At 43.1% G+C, this 21632-nt stretch overlaps 1 protein-coding gene across 2 annotated transcripts in view; it reads right to left on the reverse strand.

Annotated features, from left to right (window-relative positions):
* ST3GAL3 (ST3 beta-galactoside alpha-2,3-sialyltransferase 3) overlaps window positions 1-21632 on the reverse strand; it is a 162274-nt gene that overhangs the window by 123416 nt on the left and 17226 nt on the right. For both annotated transcript variants that reach the window (XM_008151241.3, XM_008151240.3), the window contains exon 2: window positions 19048-19192. In XM_008151241.3, the coding sequence (XP_008149463.2) occupies window positions 19048-19162 (115 nt within the window). In that variant the 5' untranslated portion in view covers window positions 19163-19192. The remainder of the gene's footprint in view (window positions 1-19047; window positions 19193-21632) is intronic.

Raw genomic sequence — 21632 nt, forward strand, 5'->3', positions numbered from 1 at the left:
TGTCAAAAGGGAATAGTAAATTAAAGCAACAACGTGATACTACGCACTTACTAAAATGGCCAAAATGTGGAACACAACAAGACCAAATGCTGATGAGGATGTGGAGCAACAAGAACTCTCATTCATGGCTAGTGGGAATGCAAAATGATATGGCCACTCTGAAAGAGAGTTTGGCAGTTCCTTACAAAACTAAATATACTCTTACCATATGATCCGGCAATCACATTTCTTAGCATTTATCCAAAGGAGCTGAAAACTTATGTCCACACAAAAACCCACACACGGATGTTTATAGCAGCTTTATTCATAATTGCCAAAACTTGGAAGCAACCAAGATATTGTTTAGTATGTGAATGAATAAACTGTGGTACCGTCAGACAACAGAATATATCATCATCATATAATAATAAATGCTAAAAAGAAATAAACTATCGAACCATGAAAAGACATGAAGGAACCTTAAATATATATTGCTAAGTGAAAGAAGCCAATCTGAAAATGCTATGTACTGTAGGATTCCAATATATGACATTCTGGAAAAGGCAAAACTATAGAGACAGTAAAAATATCAGTGGTTCCAGGAGATAGGGGGAAGAAATTGATGAACAGGTGGAGGACAGAGGATTTCTAGGGCAGTGAAATCATTCTGTATGATACTATAATGCTTTGTTTTTTATTAGAACTAGAGGCCTGGTACATGAAAATTCATGCACTGGAGGTGGGGGTCCCTCAGTCCAGCCTGCCCCCTCTCACAGTCTGGGAGCCTTCAGGGGTGAGGCGACCCGGTGATCAGGGGAAGGCGACGCCCAATCACACCTCTGCTGCTGCCACTGCCAGCAGCGCAAGCCTTGCCCGGCCCTGGTTGCCTGAGCCTCAGGTAGCCCTGGGTGGCTGCGCAGCCAACATCCGAGGCTTGCCTGTGCCTTGGACCAGCCCTGGACAGCTGGGCAGCCACCATCTGAGGCTTGCCTGCGCCTCGGGCTGGCCCTGGGCGACTGGGGGACTGGGGGAACTGAGGGGACTGGGGGACTCTGGAGGCAGGTGCGCGGAGCAGCTGGGCCTGCCTGGGGGCGGGCCTGGCCTTGCCACACGCCTGCCACCCCAGTGGGGCTGAGGGGACTGGGCACTGACATCTTGTGGCTGTGGGCGCTGCCATCTTTGAGGATGGAGCATCAGTTAGCATATTCCCTCCTTATTGGCTGTGGGCGCTGCCACCTTTGAGGGCGGGGCAGTCAATTAGCATATTCCCTCCTTATTGGCTGTGGGCACCACCATCTTTGAGGGTGGGAAGTTAATTAGCATATTCCCTCCTTATTGGCTGTGGGCACCGCCATCTTTGCGACAGCATGAGGGTCAATTAGCATATTCCCTCTTTATTAGATAGGATTTCTCCAAAGCCATAGAATGTTAACACCAAGAGTAAACCCTAATGTAACTATGGACTTGAGTGATGATGATGGGTCACTGTAGGTTCATAAACTGTAACAAATGTATCACTCTGGAGAGATGTTGATAGCGGGGGAGGGGGTTAATGAACATCTCTGTGCTTTCCCTTTGGTTTTGCTATGAACCTAAAACTGCTCTAAAAAATAAGTCTTAAAAATAAAAACTCTGCAACTTACTTTCAAATAGTACAGAAAAATGTGTCTGTCTGCCCAGAGAGAGAGAGAGAGAGAGAGAGAGAGATAGATAGATAGATAGATAGATAGATAGATAGATAGATGATAGAGATGATCGATAGATGATCGATAGATAGATAGATAAATAGATAGATAGATAGATATAGAACAATGTGGCAAAGCCTTGAAATGTTAACTAGAGACTCTAGTTGAAAGGACCCTGACATTCATTGTACTATTCTTTCAGCTTTTCCACTGGTTTGTAATTTGTCCAAAGCAAAAGGTTGAGGTGAAACAAATAAAAAGGATTAATGAAGCCCTAAGACCAGAGCATGCAGGTTAACACTGAGATGCCAAAACTTGAGCCAAAATCTCTCCACTCTTTGGGGAAAAAGAATGTAAAAAAATCACAGGTAGCCCTAGCCAGTTTGGCTCAGTGGATAGAGCATTGGCCTGCGGATTGAAGGGTCCCAAGTTCAATTCTGGTCAAGGTCTGGCTTGCAGGCTTCATCCCAGGCCCTGTTTGGGGCTTGTGTGAGAGATAACCAATCAATGTCTCTCTTACATTGATGTTTATCTCTCTCTGTCTCACCCCCTCCCTTCCATTTTCTCTACCAATGGAAAAATATGCTCAGGTGAAAAAAAAAAATCATAGGCAGGGTGCAACCAGAAGCCAAAAATATAGCCAGTAGAGTTAGACGTCAATCTCCAGACTGAGGTCACTGAGAAGGCATTAACCTGCAGCTAGAACACTCAAACGCCGTCTTCTTCCCCCTTCTCACTTCCATTTTCCTACTTAAGAGAGCATGCAGAAGCTAATTAAGAAATTCATTAATACAGTGATGTTTCAAAAATAAAGGCAGTATTAGCCAAAAGAGAAAGAATATTTTCCCATTTTTTTTAACCTATTGACCAACCGCACTAAATGAAAATAAAAATCTTTAAAATAAAAAACCACGTAGAATAGGAAAGGGCACAGAGAATGTTGGGAAAGAGTAAGCCTTAAGCAATCAGTTCAGAAAGGAAGGTTGGTTCTGTCAGAGTTCTAGATTTCAGGAAGTTTGTGTATCATTAGCAAAAGCACATACACACAGAGGATAAAAAACTGGGCTGCCTCTGTAGATATTTTCAGTTTCAAGTGAGCAGACTTCTATATTCCCTCTTTTCTTATTTTTTCTTTTAACTTCCACATTCCTGGGGGAGAGAAAAATAATGTCCCAAATCTAGGAGCACACACCTTTGAAGCGGACAATCTTCTGTAAAACAAGCAGTGTCCATTTGTCTAAGAAATTTGTTTTCCTAAAATTAATGGTATAATCATCGCAACTATACCCACCATAGCCTGAAGGGTGAAATACTACACACACATACACAAAACACACAGCCACGAAAAATGGCCTAGAAAGATACACCCCAAACTTTTAAGGATGGGATGTATAACTTTTCTATTTTATTCTGTATACTTATTTGTTGGAGTTATTTAAATGAGCATGCATTCATGTATAACAAATTTTATTATATAAGGCATTGTGTCCTATAATTTCAGACTATTAATGCTGTAACATATAAGTTACACAATTTAAAAAACTTTAAAATATGTGATACTTATACATCAATGTGACTCATTATATACAAAAAGGGGAAAATATAAGACACAGAAAAAAGTTTGGGAGAATATAAAATGAAAATTACCTCATATTGCCTCTGAACTTTAGGTGTTTTTTCTAAAATGAGCCTTATTTTGTAATGGCTCAAACACAGTTTTATTAAAAACTGTAATTTCTGTCCCACCTGGGGTACCAAAAAAAAAAAAACAAAACTGTAATTTCTGAGTTTTGGTCTAATTTTTAGGTTACTGAGTCAAAAGTGATTTCCAAAAAGATACCACCCAAAAATCTCACTTATTTAAATATAAATGATTTCCAAGAGCCTATTTTATATATTTTGTGGGGGGGGTTTTGTTGTTGTTTTTTGTTTGTTTGTTTATTTTTTTTAGAGAAAGAGAAGCATCGATCAGTGGCCTAGCATACGAGCCCCCATTGGGGATCAAACCCACCACCTCTTCATGTACGAATGGCTCTCCAACCAACTGAATCACATTAGCCAGGGCAAGAATCTATTTTATAACACATGGTAAAAGGTCTCTAATTTATGTGTTCTAAACCAATCTATTTATTGCAGATATATTTCAGCAGCCATTTTAGATATAAAATATATTCCCAATTTTTATGTATATATATATATATAAATAAGTGCACATGCTTATTGCTCAAGCGCCAAGCAGTGGCTGCCAGCCCCCATCACCCCTGAGGGCTTCTCCACCTCCCCTGCTCCTGAGGGGTGATCGGGGCAGTAGCCACCGCTCACACCCGCTGTCGGCACTGGCCCTGCTCGCACCTGCTGCTGGCGCTGGCCCCAATTGCTCTGCGCAGTCAGCGTAGGAGTGGCAGCGGTGGGAGCGGGGCTGCAAGCAGACAGGGGACCGGGGGCCGTGCGGGAAGGGCTGGGCGGGGGCGAAGAGGATGGGCCGAGACCCACCCCAGTGCCCACCTCAGCCTCACAGCCCACAGTTCCTTTCAAGGTGCACGAGTTCGTGCACTGGGCCCCTAGTAGGTAAATAAGTGCACATGCTTATTGCTCAAAGGGAAAGAGCCAGGAAAAAGTGGAGGATGGAAAAGTCAGAGAGAAGTGATGGTGAGAGACAACTACTGAGGGACAAAAGAATTCCACTCGACTTGACCACTGTAAACAACTGGGAGGGCGAAGACCTGACTGAGCAGACAGGGATGCAAAGCACTGAAATGCTATGGATGATAGCCTTGTTACTGTGACAGATGGGGCTGCAAGGACAGTCTAAGGTCAGAACATGAAGGGCTTTCCACAGCATGAGAGGACGTTTCTGACACTTCCTGCTAGAGAGCAGAACTCAGAGCTTTTGGCTCTGAGGCTGAACTTCATTTGATTTAATATCCCAAGGACTTGGCAAAGTATCCGGCATTGAGAAATGTTTGCTAAATTGAATAATTTCTTCTCCCTTCTAAGCCACAAGAACAAGACAAGATGTTGTCAGATGCTTTGTTTTTAGTATTAACAGTCAGTCAGTAACTTCTCAAGTAACTTTCATTCCTATTCTCACTTCCAAGATAGTTTCTTTTTCTCCAGTAACTGTCTAGTCCTTTTATACCTCCCATGCCAGCCATGCTAGACTTTCCATAGTTTTCCAAATATGCCATGCTCTTTCACACTTTGTGCCTTTGCCTATCATCTTCCCTTTGCCAGAAATGCCCCTAATTTATGTGTTCTAAGCCAATCTATTTATTGCAGATATATTTAAGCACTCATTTTGGATGTAAAATATATTTCCAATTTTTATGTATATACTAGAGGCCCAGTGAAAGACATTTATTTGTGCACTGGAGGGGGGGTCCCACAGCCCAGCCTGCACCCTCTCACAGTCTGGGACCCCTCGGGGGCAGTCAGACATCCCCTAAGGGGTCCTTAGTGCTGCTGCGGAGGCGGGAGAGGCTCCCGCCACTGCCGCTGCACTCACCAGCCGTGAGCCCAGCTTTTGGCTGAGCAGTGCTCCTCATGTGGGAGTGCACTGACCACTCAGGGGGCAGCTCCTGTGTTGAGCATCTGCCCTCTGGTGGTCAGTGTGTGTCACAGCGACTGGTCATTCTGCCGTTCGGTAGATTTGCATATTAGCCTTTTATTATATAGGACTAGAAGCCCGGTTCACGAAATTCATGCATGGAGTTATGTGTCCCTCAGTCCAGCCTGCACCTCTCCAATCTGGGACCCCTCGAGGGATGTCCGACTGCCCGTTTAGGCCCAATCCCAGTAGGATCGGGCCTAAACGGGCAGTCGGACATCCCTCTCACAATCCAGGACTGCTGGCTCCCAATTGCTCAGGATGCCTGCCTTCCTGATTGCCCCTAACCGCTTCTGCCTGCCAGCCTGATCACCCTCTAACCACTCCCCTGCCAGCCTGATTGATGCCTAACTGCTCCCCTGCCAGCCTGTTTGCCCCTAACTGCCCTCCCCTGCAGGCCTGGTCACCCTAACTGCCCTCCCCTGCAGGCCTGGTCCCCCCACAACTGCTCTCCCCTGCAGGGCTGGGTCCCCCCCAACTGCCCTTCCCTACAGGCCCAGTCGCCCCCAACTTCCCTCCTCTGCCGGCCTGGTCACCCTTAACTGCCCTCCCTTGCAAGCCTGGTCCCTCCCAACTGCCCTCCCCTGCTGGCCATCTTGTGTCCACATGGGGGCAGCCATCTTGTGTGTTGGAATGATGGTCAATTCGCATATTACTCTTTTATTAGGTAGGATAGAGGACTGGTGCACGGGTGGGGGCCAGCTGGTTTGCCCTGAAGGGTGTCCCGGATCAGGATGGGGGTTCCCTTGGGGCGTGGGGCGGCCTGGGCAAGGGGCCTGTGTTGGTTTGCAGGCCGGCCACGCCCCCCCAGCAACCCAAGCGGAGGCCCTGGTATCTGGGGTTTATTTATCTTCTATAATTGAAATTTTGTAGCCTTAAGCAGAGGCCAAGGCAGGCCAGGGCTGCAGAAACTTGGCTTCCTCCGTCGCCAGGGGCAACTCAAGCCTCCGGCTCTATCCAGCTCCGTGACTGCTACCATTTTTGTTGGGATTTATTTATCTTCTATAATTGAAACTTTGTAGCCTTGAGTGGAGGTCTGGGTCTGTCAGGGTGTGCGGAGAGCTTGGCTTCCTCCATTGCCAGGGAAATCCAAGCCTCCTGCTCGCTCCATGGCCGCAGCCATCTTGGCTGGATTAATTTGCATACTCGCTCCTGATTGGCTGGTGGGTGTGGCAGAGTGATGGTTAATTTGCATATTACTCTTTTATTAGGATAAGTAAGTGTGTTCTCCTGCTTCTCTACTCAGCTCATATATCCCCTTCACCGAGCAGCCTCTCCAGGCATTCTCTCCATCCCTGAATTTCCCCAGTTGGGGAAGTACTGGGGCAGTTAGTATCCCTACCGCCCACATTTCTGTCTCATCTATACTCCACTCTGCTGCCAGTTATCTTCCTAAAATGCAAATCTGACCACATTCGTTTCCTGCTCAACATGCTTTCACCAGCAGCTTTCCTCTGGCACAAAGTCCAAACTCAGAATTACATATAAGACTGTCTCCTGGCCCTTTTCCAGGTCCCTACACCTTTACTCAGGGGATTCTCTCAGCCTAAAATGCACTTCTCACCTTATTCATTCATATTTCAAGTCCAGGCTTGAGAGTCTCTTCCTCCATGAAGCCTTTCCTACACCCATCCCCTAACATTGCACTTCAAGATCAAATGACCCACTCCTTGTATAACAGTACACTGTTCTTCCCTTCCTACATGCCCCACAATCCCCTTCATTAATTTTTAATTATGGTATTTACTTTATTTTTCAATATTAAGGAAGACTGTAAGATTTCAGTGTTTTCACAGGAGAGTGCGGGCTTTTTAGAAGGTTAGTGAGCATTGTCCGCATAGCTCTACATCCCTCTGTCTTAGCATATGTAACACCTGGAGCACTTCTTTTTAAACAGATCAGGTTATAATTTCCTCAAAAGTAGGGACTGAGGCTTATTTAATTTTGATCTTTAGAGACTAGTACAGTTACTATCTTAGTAAGTATAATTATGTGGCAGTGAAATAACTTCGCTGAGGAAATAATAACAATTTTAAATCCTAGGTACTCAAATAGAAATTCCAGAAGAAACTTCTGTGTTCTGTTCATTCTCCTCCACACAGAAGTCCAGAATTTCCACCAGGCATCTCTATTAAGTGGAAGGACCTTTAATGGCCCTGCTGCATCAAATATGAACCTGCATACCTGACAGTGAAGCCCTCGATACTTGCCTCCGCCCTGCCTCTCCCATCTTCTGTCTCACTACCCCTCACCCACATCGTTCTTCACAAGTCACTCTCAGCAATCATACTTGCTTCAGAAATACTGCCAATGTTCTACTTCTTTGGAGTACCTTCCCCAGGTGCCCAAATGCCACACCCCACCTGCCAGGGTCCCTGCTTCAGAACCTCTCTTCCTCAAAGGCTCTCTGGATTTCACTTCTTCCTTGTGATCTCTGACACACTTCATCTGGCCCTGTCTCATCCTTGGCTCCTTCCTGTGAGCCTCAGCGTTCAGTGTGCAAACTTCTCAGGCCCCATCCCTTCCTCCTACACGCCCCACACTGCCTGGACCAAAGCTGAAGACGTAACCAGCTGTCACTCAGCAGTAGTACTGTTGAGTGACAGAATGTCACTGATATCTCTACCTTGACTTCCCTCCCACCAACTCAGCGCTGCCTGGGTGGTATTTCCATGAATCCCCGCGAGCAGCTTTCAGTGCTATTTCTTTGTAATCCCACATCTCACGACTACCTCCATGTCACCATGAGGAAGACATTCCTGCTATAGCTAAGGAGGAGAGAAGAACTTGTTTTCATAGCTACATGACGGGATCAGAGGCTTTGCAATTTTCTTCTGTACCACTGAAAAGGAACATAGCCCCCGCCCCCGCCCCCCCACACACACACCTTAAGTTATTTTGCCTCTTTTTGCCTTTCCTGGGCTAAGAATCCTTAAGTTTTCAGTTCTTTAATACTCTGTTCCATCCCTTCTCTCTAGTAAAATTTTGCTTTCCCCAGTCTGTTAAAATACCCCCAGGTAAAGAAAACCGTAATATTATGATGGTAGCAATTTAAATATGTAACTCTGGGAAATTAAAAAACATATAGTTTTGAAGTGTCTTTAATTCACCAATAATGATGAAATGTGGCCACCACAAGGGTATGAGCAATATAATACTGTAGCAATGAGGGTCATATTCTCCTCCTGACCACACTAGTGCTCTAGTCGATCCCCAGGAGACAGGAAGATCCCGTGACTGGGGTCTGGTCAATGAACCGTGGTTTGCAAGACATCACCTGCAGGCCCGGCCCAGAGAGACCTCTGCATATTCTCCAAGTTCTCGCCCATTTCTCCTCTGTGTGCTAGATCAGAGGACCCAGTGGAGGATTCAAAGCCTTAGGAGTTGGCGGGGTTACCAGATAGAAGGAATCTGTGTCCCTGAATGTATGAGGTGGAACAGAACTCCTTCCCCAACCCCCACACATCTGCACTAGATTGTGACAGGAAAGAAAGAAACCTTCACTGTTAAGCCATTGGCATTTTGGGGTAGTCTGAAGCAGTAGGGAGTCACCCTGACTGAAATGACATTATCATGAATTCTTAAAATTAAAAATAACAATTATTCCTATGTTTTACTTATAAGCAACTCTGTCTACAGCGCTCTTTTGTTACGGCATACTAGCCATATTACTGTTTTCCCTTTCAGGTGACGTGGGCACAATGGAAGCCATAGTGTGCCCCTCAGATTAGAAGGACCGGTCTGCTGCTGGGATCAGTGTCAGCCCTTTTCAGGAAATGCCTTGGCTGAGACAGCTGTCTTGCCCAGAGTCATGACTTTCCAGGGTAGCCTCCTCTACTGACTAGTGGTATCCAATGACCAGGTCAAGGAGAAACTATAAAGGCACGGCCCCCTACCCCTAACTCAGGAGGACTATCCCAGCTTCACTTCCCTACAGGGTTGGCTGAGACCTTTCTTGGGGCTGAATCCCAGTCCAACTTGTCCTCTGTACAATCATGCTTCCTTCTCCTCCCTTTCCATCCGTTTCCTTCCAGGATCATTGGCCCCAAAACCACTCCTTAATAAGCTTTCCACAGTCTAATCTTTATCTCAGAATCACTTCCCTATGATCCAACCTGAGACAGGCACTGTATCCGTGATGCAGTATCATGTTACCCAACTCTGCCTCAGTATATGGCACAAATCCCATCTTTTCCAATCAAAAATGAACATACACAAAATCACAATGGGATGGAAGCTTTAAAACTGAGACTCTTCAGAGAAATTCAGAACATATTATATTATTAAAAGACTAATGCTTTGCAAGAAAATAAATGAGACCACATTTTGAGAACCCCTCTGAGAAAAGGAGCTTTGAGATGATCCCAAAGATAATATTACCACCTTGCTTGTAATCAAATAAAGAAATTATCCTATATTATCAAGAGCTAATATGCAAATGGTCGTCACGCCCTCATGCTGTCACACCATAATGGCTCAGACACTTAACACTGGGGAGAGAGGAATGGGGGCCAGCCAGGCACAAATGAGCTCCCGAGAGAGAGAAATGGGGACCAGCCAGGCACAAATGAGCTCGCAAGAGAGGAATGGGGACCAGCCACGCTGTGGCCCAGGAGAGGGACAAGCTGCACGCCCCGCGGTCCCGGGCACCAGCGGCTGCACCTGTGCCTGTGGCCCGGGAGAGGAACAAGCCGCCCGCCACACGGTCCCGGACACCAGTGGCTGGGGCTGTGGCCCAGGAGAGGGACAAACTGCCCTCCCTGCGGTCCTGGGTGCCAGCACCTGCGGCTCAGGAGAGGGACAAGCCACCTGCACTGCAGTCCCGGTCCCCTGAAGCTGCGGCTGGCCCGGATCCTGGGTGCCTGCGGCCGGCCAGAGGGAGGGAAGCCCGGGTCCCAGGTGCCTGCGACCGGCCGGAGGAGGGAATCCTGGGTCCTGGGTGCGGGGCAAGGCAGAGGCAGTTAGGGGCAATCAGGCCAGCAGGGGAGCAGTTAGGGGCGATCAGGCCGGCAGGCAGAAGTGGTTAGGGGCGATCAGGCAGGCAGGCAGAAGTGGTTAGGAGCAATGCAGGTGAGCATTTAGGAGCCAGCAGTCCCAGGTTGTGAGAGGCAGTCGGACATCCCCCAAGGGCTCCTGGCTTGGAAAGGGTGCAGGTCGGGCTGAGGGACGCCCCACCCCTGCATAAATTTCGTGCACTGGGCCTCTAGTTAAGTATATAACAAAGAGCCAGGTAACAAAAATTACTGAGGATCTATTATTTATCTGTGCTGGTACCTGGTATTATAATTAGGGCAGTTACTTCTTGAGTGCTCACCACAACACAGTGCTAAAAGCTTTACATGCATTCACTCATTAAATCTTTAACTCGTTCTGCAGGTGATAAAACTCAGATTCAAAGAATAAATAAATTACCAAGTCACAGACTAGGACTCAAAGTCAGAACAAGTTTACTCCAAAAGCAACTCTCTGGTATGTTTTGCATATTGCATTATGTCTTGCATATTTAAGCTCTGAGAGAGTTCAAGTACTATAACTAGTTCACTAAATAATTTACAATAGTGGAGAGAGAGCAAGAGGCAGTATTAGGGTGTCCCCCCAAAAAGTGTACAAACACTTTGAATAATTATAAAGGCAATGTTCATTAAAATACATTTCATTTTCGAAATTGAGCTGTCAGCTGTTAAAGTGTGTATTCATTTTTTGGGACGCCCTGTATGTAATTCCAAAATCTGTATTCTCTCCTTCACCTCTCTATTGCTTCCACTGATGACAGATATAGGTGCACATGGTTTAATGAATGAGTTAAAGAACAATCCCATACACGACTTTGCCAGAAGGAAGAAACGCAGCACAGCCTGTCCTGTGGCAATCCAAAGGTTCTTCTGCCCTCTTGTGGCTCCATGAGACTGCTACATAGCAAAGCTCCATTAAAAAGCTAAAATACCATATAAAGGCACTTGGCAGTCACACCAAAACAGCAGGAGGCAACTGTGATTGGCTCAAAATGGAGTAAATTTAATAACGTAAAAATCTGATTTTTCGCCGAAACCGGTTTGGCTCAGTGGATAGAGCATCGGCCTGCGGACTCAAGGGTCCCGGGTTCGATTCCGGTCAAGGGCATGTACCTTGGTTGCTGGCACATCCCCAGTAGGGGGTGTGCAAGAGGCAGCTAATGATGTTTCTCTCTCATAGATGTATCTAACTCTCTATCCCTCTCTCTTCCTCTCCGTAAAAAAAATCAATAAAATATATATTTTTTAAAAATCTGATTTTTCCACTTTTCTGTGCCAACTATTGCTGATAATAAGAAAGCTCATAATAAGAATAAGAATACTGGAGCTCAGAGAAAAAAGTCAGTATTCTGCAATGATAATAAAGAATAATAACCATGAAATCAAACGAAGGACTTGTATGCATGCATATAAGCATAAACAATGGACGCAAAACTCTGGGGGGGAGGGCATGTGTGGGTGTGGGGTGGGGGGGTAATAGTAAGATATGTACACATATAATACCTCAATAAAAATATTAAAAAAAAAAAAGAATAATAACCAGCCCTAGCCAGTTTGGCTCAGTGGATAGAGCATCGGTCTGCGGACTGAAGGGTCCTGGGTTTGATTCCGGTCAAGGGCACATGCTTGGGTTGCAGGTTCGATCCCCAGTGTGGGACATGCAGGAGGCAGCCAATCAATGATTCTCTCTTACCATTGATGTTTTCATTTCTCTCTTCCTTTCTGAAATTAATAAAAATATATTTTTTTAAAGTTTAAGAACCACTGTTTATTCAGGGTGACTTCGAAGGAGTGACCACATGCTGCTCACCCCTTTTTTTTTTTTAATATATTTTATTGATTTTTTACAGAGAGGAAGGGAGAGGGATAGAGAGCTAGAAACATCGATGAGAAACATCAACCAGCTGCCTCCTACACACCCCCTACCGGGGATGTGCCCGCAACCAATGTACATGCCCTTGACCGGAATCGAACCTGGGACCTTTCAGTCCACAGACCGATGCTCTATCCACGGAGCCAAACCGATTTCGGCTGCTGCTCACCCCTTAGATGGTAGCTCCCAAAGATTTGGTCCTTGTCCTCTTTAATCCTGTATGTTCTCTCCAAGCTATCAGTTTTTTTCCTTGAAGACAACCAAAGTTATTATTTCTGGGTATTATGCTTCCAGAGTTATGTTATATACATGTGTGCAAATACATATACAATACATATGCCTGTGTATGTACAAATATGAACACACATATACAAGACTTCCCGCCTTTTTATATGACTAGAGGCCCGGTGCACAAAATTCATGCACAGGTAGGGTCCCTAGGCCTGGCCAGCAATCAGGGCCCATCTGTGGGATGACCGGCAGGGCAATTGGGGGGGCCCCCTCTGGCACCTGCCTTGGCTGACCTGGGGCCTGTGGGCTGGGGGCAGCTCCTGCATGGAGCTTCTGCCCCCTGGTGGTCAGTGCGCCTCTTAGTGACCGGTCATTCCTCCATTTGGTTGATTTGCATATTAGGCTTTTATTATATAGGATAGCATTTCCACCCCAAATTGAAGAAGTTTTAAGGGGGTACCTCCAAGCAGCAACCATCACAGGAGATAAAATTGTGGCCAAAACATTTTCCACCAATAGTTATTTGCTGACAATTGGAGTGAACCCAAAGGAGGAGATCAGATTAAAAGTACTATCTGCCCTGGCCAGTGTGGCTCAGTTGGTTGGATATCATCCTGTACACCAAAAAGTCAGGGCACATACTCAGGCTGCAGGTTCAAACCCTAGTCAGGTCGCATGCAGGAGGCAACCGCTTGATGTTTCTCCCTCACATCGATGTTTCTCTCTCTCTCCCTTGCTCTCCCTAAAATCAATTTAAAAAAAAATTTTTTTTTTTTTTTAAAGAAGAAAGTATTGTCTCGCCCTGGCTAGATAGCTCAGGTTGGTTAAAGCGTCGTCCCGAACACCAAGGTTGTGGGTTCAATCCCTGCTCAAGGCACATACAAGAATCAACCAATGAATGCACAAATAAGTGAAACAACAAACAGATGTTCCTCTCTCTCTCTCAAAAGTCAATAAATGAAAAATAAAAAAGTACTGTCTCCCACCCTGGCCTACTATTTCAAAAGGTTTTGGAAAGTAGCCACAAATTAATTCAAGAGCTAGAGGGAAGTATGGAGCAGAGGTGAATAAGTAAAAGATCAGAGTCTAAATATGATCTTTAGCAGCTGTGGTTAGTCATGTAGGAAAAATTTTTGTTTGATTTTACTTTTTTTTAATGAAAGTTTTCTAACTATACAAAAGTAAAGAGAAGAGTGTAATGAACCCTGTCCTACAGATTAAACAATTATGCAAAACATTTTGCTACTGGCTTCCTGATTTTATTCCTGCATTCCCTGGCCCCTCTTTCTTTCTCCTTCTCTGTTTTTTGGCTACATAGTGTTTTGTTTTGTTTTGTTTTGTTTTTTTAATATATTTTTATTGATTTCAGAGAGGAAAGAAGAGGGAGAGAGAGATAGAAACATCAATGACGAGAGAGAATCATTGATTGGCTGCCTCCTGCACGACCCCCACTGGGGATCGAGCCCGCAACCCAGGCATGTGCCCTTGACTGGAATCGAACCTGGGACCCTTCAGTCTGCAGGCCGATGCTCTATCCACCGAGCCAAACCGGGTAGGGCGGCTACATAGTTTTAACAAGTCCCTGACATCATGCTGTTCAATCCCTAAATAGTTCCTCCGGTCATAATTATAAAATACATTTCCTTCCATGATCCCAATAGCGTTATCTTATCTAACGAAGTTAGTAACTTCTTAGCTCAGTCCACATTCATATTTCACAATTATCTAAAAAAAAAATCTTTTTACAGTGAGCCTCTTAGGTTTTAATAAAACTATAGAGCCAAAGAAATTTCATACCCAGCCAGCAATAGCCTGTGACTATTAAATCTTAACAGAATTCCCAGTCTCAAACCCCCACCAACAGGAAATGAACTGCTCAAGTTGTATACTTCCAGAAGAGGCACTCCTCCCACGGCCTGCCTGATGGCACACCCTGACGTGGCCTTGGCAAATAATAGTTAAAGAAGAACCGCCCTGACCGGTTTGGCTCAGTGGACAGAGCGCCGGCCTACGGACTGAAGGGTCCCAAGTTCAATTCCGGTCAAGGGCATGTACCCTTGGTTGTGGGCACATCCCATTAGGGGGTGTGCAGGAGGCAGCTGATCGATGTTTCTCTCTCATGGATGTTTCTAACTCTCTATCCCTTTCCCTTCCTCTCTGTAAAAAAAATCAATAATTTTTTTTTTTTTAAAGAACCATCCTATACCCTTTAATTTCTCCCTTCTAGCCCACCAGTCCTAAATGACCAGGAATCTACTGTCTCTACAGATTTGCCTATTTTGAACATTTCATACAATATATGGTCCTTTGTGACTAGCTTCTTTCACTTAGCATAATGTTTTCAAGCTTCATTCATATTGTAGGACATCAGTATCTCATTCATTTTTATTGGTGAATAACATCCCATTGTATAGACCAGCGATCTTCAACCTTTTTCATCTCACAGTACACATAAACTACTAAAATTCTGCAGCACACCAAAAAATACACTTCTTGCCAATCTGACCAAAAAAATCAATATAATATAGTTAAAAATAAAAAATAAAATGGCTACGCCATTTTACATTCCCACGATCAGGGTATAAGGGCTCCAATTTCTCTACATCCTCGCCAACACTTGTTATTATCTGTCATTTTTATTATAACCATTCTAGTGGGTGTTAAGTGGTATCTCATTGCAAATTTGCATTTCCCTAGTGACTAATGATGTTGGACATCTTTTCATGTGCTTATTGACCATTTGTACATTTTTGTTGGAGAAATGGCTATCCAGGTCCTTTGCCCACTTTAAAAATTGGATTGTCTTTTTATTGTTGAATTATAAGGGTTATGCCTTCTATTCTTTCCCATCTTTTCCATTGAGAATAAAAGGTTGCTAACCATAAAAAAAGAGTATTGATTGTTTTTTTCCTATAGCAAAAAGTAACCACCAGAACTACTTAAAACCCAACCAAATCAATCAACAACAGCTTCATACCATTATACATGCTTCTGAACACCAGACAATCAGCAACAGCTTCACTTCAATGACTGCGGTTCTGAAAGTCATCCTACTCAACAGCAGCCTTATTCATGTAATTGGGAATCCACAGCTAAAGGTCAACCAATCCCTAAACACTCTCACTTCTGTAAGTCCCCCAATCCCTGAACTCCACTTTTTTGAAGACTCAAGAATACAGTGGTTTTAAATTTTTTATATCAGACCCTTTCACACTCTTAAAACTTACTAAGGACTCCAAAGAGTGTTTGTGTATGTGGATGAATGATTATATTATTATTTATAATATTAAAATATTTTAAAAGTATGAATTCATTTAAAATTAACAATAGAAAAAATAACTTTTCTAAAACAGAAAAAGTAGGAAAAGTGTAGTTTTACATTTCTGCAAATCTCTTTAATTTACAAGTTAATAAAAGAAATCTGGATTTTCACCAGTTTCTAATTCAATCTGTTGTAAAACATTTGTTTTGACTATGCACTCAATGTAGGAACAGTTAAATATATAAAGTAAACACTGACAAACAAAGGAAGAGATTGACAGTAACACCCCACTGACATCAATGGATAGATCATCCAGGAGAAAATTAAGGAAAGAGCAGTCTTAAATGACACATTAGATCAAATGGACTTAATAGATACTTTTAGAGCATTTCACCCAAAAGCAACAGAATACTAGTATACCTTCTTTTCAAGTGCACAGAAACATTTTCCAGGACAGACCACATGTTAGGCTGCAAAACAAGTCTCAATAAATTTAAAAAGACTAAAATCTATCAAGTATCTTCTTTGATCACAATGATGATACTAGAAATCAACCATAAGAAGAAAATAGAAAAACACAAAAACACATAGAGGCTAAATAACAAGCTACTAAACAATGAATAGATTAAAAATGAGATCAAAGAGGAAAATAAACATACCTTGAGACAAACGAAACTGAAAACACGATCTCAAAAATCTATAGGACACAACCAAAGCAGCTGTAAGAGAGAAATTCATAGCAATACAGACCTACCACCTTGAGAAACAAGAAAAATCTAAAAATAAAAATCTCACCTTCCATATAAAGGAACTATAGTAAAAAGAAGAACAAACAAAACCCAAAGTAAGTGGAAAGTAATAATAAAAATCATAGTGGGGCAAAAACAAGAGAGAGACTTAAAAACAATAGGAAAGATCAATGAAACAAAGAACAGGTTCTTTGAAAAGATAAACAAGATTGATAAACCTTTAATTAGACTCATCAAGAAAAAAAAGAGCCCAAATATGTAAAATCAGAAATGAAAGAGAAATGACAATCAACACCACAGAAAACAAAGCATTATAAAAAAAATACTACGAACAATTATATGACAACACATCGGACAATGTGGAAGAAATGGGTAAGTTTCTAGGACTGTACAATTTTCCAAGACTGAATGAGAAAGAAACAGAATATCTGAACAGATGAATAATTATTAAAAAATCAAATCAGTAATCAAAACTCCCAACAAATAAGGGTCCTGGACTAGATGGCTTCACAAGTCAATTTTACCAAGCGTTCAATGAAAAATTAATACCTATCCTTCTCACGTGGTTAGAGCATTGGCCCATGGACTGAAGGGTCCTGGGTTCATTTCCTGGTCAAGGGAACATACCTTTGTTGCAGGCTCATCCCTGCCCCTGAGTTGGGGCATGTGTGGGAAGCAACCAATCTCTCTCTCTCTCTCTCTCCCCCTCCCCCCCACCCTTTCCTTCCTCCCTCCTACTGTCTCTAAAAAAAAACAAACACACACACACAAAAAAACCTTTCCTCAAACTATTCCAAAATATTAAAGAAGAGAAAAGGCTACCAAAATCATTTTATGAGGCCAGCATTACCCTGATAACAAAGACAAAGACACTACAAAAAAAGAAAATTATAGGCCAATATCCCTGATGAACATAGATCAAAACTCCTCAACAAAATATCAGCAAACTTAATTCAGCAATACATTAAAAAGATCATATACCACAATCAAGTGGAATTTATTCCTGGGATGCAAGATTGGTTCAATATCCACAAATCAATTAATGTGATACACCACATAAACAAATTAAAGGATGAAAACATATAATCATAACAATAGATGCAGAAAAAGCATTTGACAAATTCCAACAGCTATTAACTGTGTAACTTAAATAAACTAATGAAACTAAATACTTCAGTTGCTCAACTGGAAAATAGAGATAATGACAGCATATTCATATGGTTATAGTAAGAAGTAAATTAAATAAAATTAAATGTATGAGACCTGACAAACAATAGGTCTTCCATAAAGTTAGTATCTTTCTTAACTTCTCTAGTAAAATATTATCTAATCCTTGATTATGTCTTCTACAGGTCAGTAGCTCTTATCGGAAATGGAGACCCCCATCCCTTGCACATGTTTCCATCTATTTTATGGATACAGATTAATTTATCCATTATGGCTCCAGACAATGCCTCTAACCCCAGACTTTTGCACTGAAGTGATATAAATACTCCTTATTTTGGATAGTCTCCTTGATTTTAAAAATAAGTTGGGACACAAATTTAAGTAAACTCCGGAAACACAAAGTAATTCCTGGTAATTATAAGCTAAGCGGTTAAGAGGCACTTAAACATTCCATATAACACACTGAAGATATAACACTGTATTTTAAAAACTGGCTTGCAACTGCTTCAGACATAAGTGAACTACTTCATAGGTATAGTTCCCATGTTAAGGTCTCAGCACGAGGCCAACTGTCAGGTGCCTCTTCCAACTCATTCTAGCATTTTAACCTCACATTGAGAGGCCAACTCTACTCTCAAGTGAATTCTACACTTTTATTGGGAAAATAAAACTACTTTAGAGAAGAGACATTCACTAGGAATCAGAACAGACTACCTGGTATTTCCTGCAACAAGCCTTCAGACCAAAGAACCAAAAGGAAAACTACTCGTGTTCGAAAAGAGAATGTGCAAAGCTGGTGTTGCTCAGTACAGGCCTTCAACTGCAAGCCTACAACCACAACAAGGCAACACTAGGTGAAGTGGAACCCAGTCCGAAGGGTTCAGGCAGGTAAACAGAACATGCTGGGTGACACATGAGGCCTGAGGTACAAATGGAAGAAAGAGATTAGGAGTTATCGGCTGGAAAGCCAGCACAAGTTCGGGACCTGCAAAGGCTGCAAAGACTAAGCAGACAGAATTTCTTTAGGAAAATAAAACAAAGATAATATTACATTGAAAAATCCAAGGAAAATATAAAGATGAAGTTTTAAGGGCAAAAGAAAACCAACTTCACTACCAAGCGCTAAGGCAATAAAATGGCAAATGGGAGCAGCAATACACTATAGTAATTAAAAACAAAAAAAAACATTCAAGGACTAGAAGTACTAGTACAGTTTTAGTTTTTGTTGAAAAATAGCACTTTTCCACTGGGTTCATATAAGAGTTTGCCATGGCATGCAGTTGTTGTTGTTTTTGTTTTTTTTTCTAAGTTCTTAACTTACAGTAACAAAAGTAGTCAACTTCTAAGCCTAAATCCCAGAAATGGTCAGTTGACTCTCACTGCCCATCTCTGAAGAATCTGAGAACTCAGCAGCTACATGAAAACCCCATCGCTGATCTGCAGCAGGCTTTTCCGGGGATAGGCTGGAGTGACCATACTTACTGGAGTCCTCCCACCGGAGTAAATGCAGCTTCCACGCAGAGTAATACAAAAACCCCAGCACCAGGAAAAGGCAGAGGGCTAGCAGCAGGTTGCGCACAAACACCAAGAGTCCCATCTTCACATGATTTACAACTTCCTACATGACCTAAAAAACAAAACCACAAAATAAAACCAATTTAGGTCTTGAAAGAAAAAGCAATCATCTTACTGGTATACTGTACCTTGAAATAAGTATTTATAGAAGAGTTTTCAAACGAAGAACCTGGAATTACCAATAAGTTCATGACACGGCAGGTTCCCATCTGCTCATCCGTGTCTAGAACAGCTTCGCCAGTCACTCAGCAGTCATCTGTGTCCTGTCTCTTCCTCATTCCTGACATCCAATCAATGACCAAATTCTGGTAATTCCAATCTCCCAAATAAGTATCAAATCAGATCCCCTCCCCACCATCACGATCCTCCATCCTTGCTACCACTACTTCCCAAGAACAAGTTTCCCCGCCTCCAAATTTGCGTTCTCCCAAATCTCATTTCCCACATAGCACAGCGGTAGTCTGTTAACACAAAATTTGACGTTACTTCCCTACCTAAACCCTTCAGTATTCTGCTGCTGCTATTACAAAGTACCACACATTTAGCAGCTTAAAATAACACAAATTTATTTTCTCTGAGTTTTGTAGCTGGGTCCTCTGCATAGAGTCCCACAAGGCCAAAACCAAGTAGTCGGCCGGGCTTTCTGAAGACAAGAGATGCAACTGTTTCCAGGTTCATTCAGGCTGTTGGCCGACTTCAGTTCCTTGCCGCTGAAGGGCCGAGGTCCCCGTTTCCTTGCCGGTGGTAAGACAGTCTTGCTCTTGTGTTCCTTCTCATGTTTTCCATGTGGTCCCTTTCAGCCATGGTAGGTTAAGTTCCTCTGACTCTGAATCTCTCCAACTTCCCCTTCTACCACCAGGCAGATAAACTTTTTTTGCTTTTCCAGCTCATGTGATTAGATTGGGCCCACTTGAATAATCCAAGGTAGCCCTGGCCGGAGTGGTTCAGTTGGTTGGCGCGTACACCAAAAGGTTTTGGGTTCAATTCTATTCAGGGCATATATCTAGGTTGCGGGTTCAATCCCAGTTTGATCCCTGGTCGGGGTGCATGCAGGAGGCAGCCGATCAATGTTTCTTACATCGATGTTTCTTCTCTCCCTTCCTCTCTCTAAAGTCAATTAAAAAATAAATAATCCGTGCCCTAGTTGGTACGGCTCAGTGGCTAGAACGTCGGCCTGAGGACGCTCAGTGGATAGGGCATATGAGCACATGCAGAATGAAGGGTCTACTGTTCAATCCCTGATCCCTGGCCCCAGTTGGGGCACATGAGGGAGGCAACCAGTCGATGTGTCTCTCTCACATCAATGGTTCTCGTTCTCTGTCTCTCCCCTTCCCTTCCACTCTCTTTAAAAATCAATGGAGTCCTAGCTGGTTTGACTCAGTGGATAGAGTGTCGGTCTGCGGACTGGGTTTGATTCTGGTCAAGGGCACATGCCTGGGTTGCAGGCTTGATCCCCAGTAGGGGGCATGCAGGAGGCAACCGATAAATGATTCTCTTTCATCATTGATGTTTCTCTCTCTCTCGCCCTCTCCCTTCCTTTCTGAAAGCAATAAAAATATTTTCTAAATATATTTTATTGATTTTTTACAGAGAGGAAGGGAAATGATGGATAGAGAGTTAGAAACATCCATGAGAGAGAAACATCGATCAGCTGCCTCCTGAACACCCCCTACTGGGGATGTGTCCACAACCAAGGTACATGCCCTTGACCGGAATCGAACCTGGGACCCTTCAGTCTACAGGCCGATGCTCTATCCACTGAGCCAAACTAGTCAGGGCAAAAATATATATATATTTTTTAAAAAATCAATGGAAAAATATCCTTGGGTGAGGATTAACCATAAACAAACAAACAAATAATCCAGGATAATTTCCTCCCCCAATTTTAAGATCCATAGCCTTAATTTTATCTGCAAAGTCCTTTTTGCCATTAAGGTAACATATTTACAGATTCTGGGGATTAAGGCATGAACATCTTTGGGGGGCCATTCTACCTACCATCCCTTTCATTAAATTCTCATTGCCTTTAGAATGAAGTAATTGCTCTCAGAATCCAGCAGCTTCAGACTGTGCCCCCATTTACTCTCCAGCCATCTCTTGCTTCTCCCAACCTCGTCTGTGTCCTCTGCTCTAGCCTTTCTATCTATTCATTGAACATTGTCGTACGGCTCCTCTCCCCTGGGCCTGTCTGGAATACATTCTCCACCACCTGCTTCACCTGTTGCACATTCTTTGATCCTCCCCTTAAATGGAACATCAATCAAAAAGAATTCCCAGGACCACCCCTCCCCACCCACACTCAGATATCATAGCCACGAGATGACATACAAAGAAGAAATTATGTATAAATATTATAAATGAAGTGATAAAAAGTTATCACTGGCAGGTTACATATCTGTCTACCTAGAAACAAGAGAATCGACTGTAAAAACATTATAACTAATAGAAAGTAGGTGATTATAAGATTAAATCAAAAGCTTCTTAAAAACTGT

Source organism: Eptesicus fuscus, chromosome 9, assembly GCF_027574615.1.
Source record: "Eptesicus fuscus isolate TK198812 chromosome 9, DD_ASM_mEF_20220401, whole genome shotgun sequence".
Classification (NCBI taxonomy): Eukaryota; Metazoa; Chordata; class Mammalia; order Chiroptera; family Vespertilionidae; genus Eptesicus; species Eptesicus fuscus.